Here is a 5387-nt window from a genome sequence, read left to right as displayed (position 1 = left end):
AAACTCTGCAGGCTGAACTCTGCCCCTGGGCTGTAGTTTGCGACCCTTGGCCTAGCACTCGGAGCAGAGTTTAGCGCTGTGATCAGATGAAATTGACAGGAAAGTTTAAAACATCCATTTAGTGATCTACATAGTCATTACTGTCTATTTCTCATCCTCATACACTCCGATGCATCACACACACAGACACACACACGGCACTCCAGTGACAGCCAGATGCTTCAGAGGATTAAAGGGTGACACTTCCCCAAGGACTCAGCAATCACAGTATGCATGGATGGGCTCCCTGTGCACCCTCACCCCTGGGCTCCACATGCTTTGTCCCCAGCCAGGCCTTGGGCTCTCCCCCATCACCTCTGCACACAACTGTCACTTCTTCCGACCCTGTAGGTTGCGGGATTCCTGCCCTAGTAGAGACTGCCTAGTGGGGACGGGAGAGGATGGACTGAGTGTGTTGATCTACTTTCTGTCTCTACAGATTTTCCTACTCTGGATATTTTATATAAATGGAATCATGCAATATGTCATCCTTCGTGACAGCCATCTTTCAATTACCATAATATTTTCGAAGTTCATCCATGTTGTGTGTGTATCAGAACTTTATTCCTTTTTATGGCTGAATAATATTCTGTTGTATAGATATACCAAATTTTGTCTATATAATCAACTGACACTTAGGATGTTTCCACTTTTTGGCTATTATGAATAATGCTGCTATGGACATTTGTGTACAAGTTTTTTGTGTGAACATACATTTTCCCTTCTCTTGAGTATATACCTGTTAGTGGAATTGCTGAGTCATATGAGAACTCTACCTTTTGAGAAACTGCCAGACTATTTTCAAAAGGAACTGCAACATTCTACATCCCCACCAGCAACGGATGAGGCTTCCAACTTCCCCACATCTTCCACCATACTTGTTACTGTTCATCTTTTTGATTCTAGCCATCCTCGTGGGTATGAAGTGGGATCTCTTTATGGTTTTGATTTGCATTTCCCTAATGACTAACAGTGTCAAACATCTTTTCATGGGCTTCTTGGCCATTTGTATATCTTCTTTGTCTATTTTGATCCTTTGGCCATTTTTAAACCAGGTTCTTTGTCTTTTTATTATTGAGTTATAAGAACCATGTTTGATATTAAGCAAAAAGCTGAGTGGAGCTGTTTGCCCAGAGCCCAAGTCTCATCTACAGAGTGCCTGGAGTCGGGCCCCTGTGCACTTCTGTCCTGCTGGCCTCGTCTCCTCACAGCCCTGCCCAGTGGGTCCGGCTCACGCAGCCTCAGGAACAAGGCACCTCTTCCTGCCCGCCCCCCTAACCCAAGCACCTCAGAACCCTTCCTCACACATGAGGAAACTGAGGCTCAAGGTGGAAAAGGACTTGCTCAAGGTCACACGACTACTGAGAGTGGAACCCGGCTCAAATTCAGGTCTCTCCAGCTAGATCCCGCACCTTCTCCACACAGTCCCTCCGCCATCTGAATGCTCTGTCCTGGCTGTTTCCTGGTTTACAGTACACGATATCGCCTCCACCCTCATCACAGCCCTCTGAGGTGGGGTGTGTACACATCAGTTTCCTCATTTTACAGAGGACAGAACTGAGGTTAAGAGAAGTGATATGATTTAAAATTAATAAGTCATGGGATGTATAATACTGGAATAACTTTGTATGGTAACTAGATTTGTGGCGATCACTTTGTAATGTATATAAATATCGAATCACTATGATATACACCTGAAACTAATAGAATAATGTGTGTTAATTACACTTCAATTAAAAAAAGAGAGAGAGATGATGTGACTTTCCTCAGCCTCACAGCGAGCAAGAGACAGAGCTCACAGCGCCCCACCCAAGCACATCACAGCGAGCAAGAGACAGAGCTCACAGCGCCCCACCCAAGCACAATAGCGGCGGGCCCGCTCTCTGGCCAAAAGCATCTGACCTCAGCCCCCCACACTAGATCTAGCCACACCGCCTGGGCGTTCTGCCTCTCTCCTGGCCCAAAGCCACCCCCACTAACCAGGAAACTGGCAGTTAGCCGTCCACTGAAGCTGGACCTGGGCTACAGGAACTTCTCCCAAGGCAGCCCTCACCCAGTACCAGCTGGGCCCTCTGGCCGGTCACTCCCAGCCCTGCCCAGCCCCAAAAGGCCTTGCCCAAGAACTTTACCCCTGAAAGACGTAGCGCCCTGGTTTCCATGGCCTCTGGTCCTGTTTACCTCACTCTTCTACCACGCCGGGGCTTGGGATGGAAGAGGACACAGGCTTCATGCCTGTGGTTTGAGAGATGTGGGGCAAACCAGAAAAGCCCCTAGGCCCGCTCAGCGAGGTCACTCATCTCACTTGGACGTGCTCTTGGTTCCAACTAGATGACACAGCTTCCTGATTTGGGGACGCGGCAGTATCCCATTATCAGCGCTCATGCTGGGAGAAGGACCGAGGCCGTAAGGTGGCAGGAACACAAGGAGGCGATGCCCTTCCTTCATTCACGTCACTAAAGCAACTTTCTCTTGAGTATCTAGCACCGTTCCAGGCACTGGAGATACAGTAGTGAATAAAATCAGCAGAAACCCTTGCCCATCTGGAGACATTCTGGATGTCCCAGTGGAGCTGACGCACTGGAGCAGAGAGAGAGAGAGAAGAAAAATACAGAGTATGACAGGTGGTGTTAAATGCTAAGGAGAATACAAAGTATGAAAAAGGACAGGACATTGTGGGGCAAGTAGCTGTGATTTTAAATAATGTGCTCAGGGAAGCCTCGCTGGGAGCAAAACCTGAAAAGTGAAAGGAGTGTGCCATGTGGCTATCTGCAAGTGTCCCATGCAGAGGACATCGCAAGCCCAGGGGGCCCGAAGTGGAAGCATGTGGCATTACTGGGGAACAGCCCGAAGATCCAAGCGCTGGAGTGAGAGGAAGAGAGCAAGTCGGGGGAAGACCAAGCAAAACCTCCCAGGCCAACTCTGAAGGGCTCAACAGGGAGAGGCAGAGCCCGCGTGGGGGCGAGGGCATCGCAGGCAACGTCTCTGACCTCCGTCTTCTGCCTGGTTCAAACCTCTTTCATCACCATTTCATTAAGGTGGATCCCGGCCCGGACTCGGGGCCCAGAGGGAGGGAGGATAGGGGACGCAATAAGGAGGAGGGGGGCTTCAGGGAGGGGAGAACAGCTCAGCTAAAGGGATCGGGATCACTGCGAGGGCTAAGAGCTGCGGGAGCTGCGGGGGGCTGGAGGAGACTTGAGTTCAGCACGGACTCAGGGGAATCTTCTGGGCGCCTTTGCTTCTGAGCCCAGACCTCCAGAGCTGGCAACCCCATGGGCCCGGATCAGGCTGGGATCGTGCGCGGCGAGCGCTGCCTCAGAAGCCGGAGGGAGCGAGGAGCAGGTGTGCACCCGCCGGAGCAGCCGCCCACTCCGGAAAACAGCCGCAGCCACGCCCACACTGGGCCCTTCCCGTCCCCGCGGATCCCCGGCCGCTGGCAGCGCCCGCTCCCCAGACCGCCCGTGCCAACGGCGCTGGAAACAAGGGTGGATAGGGGAACGTCCGGCAGGTTGTGATTTGCACCCCTTCCCCGGCCGGCCCGGGGAATTAGTTTCCAAGCAGCAACGGACAAGGAACGAGGGGCGGAGGCGCAGGCCCGGGACCCGCCCTCTCTTGGCACCCCCACCCCAGCGCTGCGCGCCACTCCTGGCCAAGTCCTTCCTCCCAGGGCGCACGGTGAAGGTGGGAAGAGGGGCCACGTCACTGTCCAAAGGCCCCGGAGAGCGCGGCTTCGCCCCTCCCACCCCTGCCAGAGAGCTGGGGCAGGGATCTAAGACTAACCGGCCCCAGCCCAGGGCCAGCCCAGTCGCCGCCGCCCTCCTACAAAGCCACAAGCAGGTGCAGGCGCAGCTGCGGCGCGAGCGGACAGAGCCGAGCCGTTAGCGCGCGCGCGCCTTCCGTGCGTCCGTCCGTCGGCGCGCCGCAGCTCCCGTCCAGGCCTAGCGGCCCCGGCCCCTAGTCTTCCCGCACTCGGAGCTGCCCGGCAGAGCCGGCTTTGGCGCGGCAGCCATGTCCATGGGCCTGGAGATCACGGGCACCTCGCTGGGCGTGCTGGGCTGGGTGGGCACCATCGTGTGCTGCGCGCTGCCCATGTGGCGCGTATCGGCCTTCATCGGCAGCAGCATCATCACGGCGCAGATCACCTGGGAGGGCCTGTGGATGAACTGCGTGGTACAGAGCACGGGCCAGATGCAGTGCAAGGTGTACGACTCGCTGCTGGCGCTGCCGCAGGACCTGCAGGCCGCCCGCGCCCTGATCGTCGTCGCCATCCTGGTGGCCGCCTTCGGGCTCTTCGTGGCGCTCGTGGGCGCCCAGTGCACCAACTGCGTGCAGGACGACACGACCAAGGCCAAGATCACCATCGTGGCGGGCGTGCTTTACCTGCTGGCCGCCGTGCTCACCCTCGTGCCGGTGTCCTGGTCGGCCAACACCATCATCCGGGACTTCTACAACCCCCTGGTGCCCGAGGCGCAGAAGCGCGAGATGGGCGCCGGCCTGTACGTGGGCTGGGCGGCCGCGGCGCTGCAGCTGCTGGGGGGCGCGCTGCTCTGCTGCTCGTGCCCGCCGCGCGAGAAGAAATATGCGCCCTCCAAGATCCTCTACTCGGCGCCGCGCTCCACCGGCGGCGGCACGGGCACCGCCTACGACCGCAAGGACTATGTCTGAGAGGACAGACGCGGGGAGACCCACCACCTCCACAAGCTGGAGCGCGCGCCAGTCCGGCGTGCGGCCTTGCATCGGAGACCAGCCCAGCCCAGCCCAGATGCCAGGCAGCGCTCTCGGTGGACTGAGAGGGGCCAGCCCGGCGCCCCCTTCGCCAGCTGCCATCCCTCCTCGGGCCGGGGAGCGGGACTGCGAAGCCCAGGGACCAGACCGCATGGACAGTAAAACTTCGCCCCTCTGGAGCGGGGGCCTGGGGTGGCCGCCACTACTTGCCTGCCTTGTCGGGCCGCGGCCCCAAAGCTCGCGTTGGGCTGGGACCAGCAGCCTTCAAAGGGGCCACTTGATATTTTTCAATAAAAGCCTTTGGTTTTGCAGTTGCCAGGCGCCTCCTTGTCCTGAGCACCGACAGGCCTCTACCCTGCAGAGCGCCCCCCCCCCCCCCCCCCCCCCGTCCCCGCCACCACTGCCCCCCGCAAGGGTTGGCCTTGGCTGGATTCTGCTCTCCCGCTGCGGTGGTGAAGCTTAGAAAGGGACAGAGGTTCGGGTGACTAATGGAGAAAGGGGGTTGTAAACTGAGCTGGGTGCTTGCTGGGTGGTCAACTGGCCTCATTCACTGGAGATTCAGAGGATGAAGGCCCAATCTAGAGAGGCAGGGGGTGAGCTCTTCCAGCATCTGCGGCAGAGAGAGG

General features: G+C 57.3%; 1 protein-coding gene across 1 annotated transcript; it reads left to right on the top strand.

Annotated features, from left to right (window-relative positions):
* Window positions 1–3850: 3850 nt before the first annotated feature.
* CLDN3 (claudin 3) lies at window positions 3851–5072 on the top strand. The gene has a single exon (XM_046667577.1). It carries the CDS (start codon window positions 4045–4047, stop codon window positions 4699–4701), a length of 657 nt encoding a protein of 218 aa, XP_046523533.1. The 5' UTR covers window positions 3851–4044; the 3' UTR covers window positions 4702–5072.
* The last annotated feature ends 315 nt before the right edge of the window (window positions 5073–5387 follow it).

The sequence above is a fragment of the Equus quagga genome, chromosome 7 (genome assembly GCF_021613505.1).
Source record: "Equus quagga isolate Etosha38 chromosome 7, UCLA_HA_Equagga_1.0, whole genome shotgun sequence".
NCBI classification, from domain to species: Eukaryota; Metazoa; Chordata; class Mammalia; order Perissodactyla; family Equidae; genus Equus; species Equus quagga.
This window is presented reverse-complemented; position numbering and strand designations above follow the sequence as displayed.

Coding starts and splice junctions, on each gene's coding strand:
- CLDN3 (XM_046667577.1), top strand. CDS start 4,045: ATGTCCATGGGCCTGGAGATCACGGGCACCTCGCTGGGCGTGCTGGGC.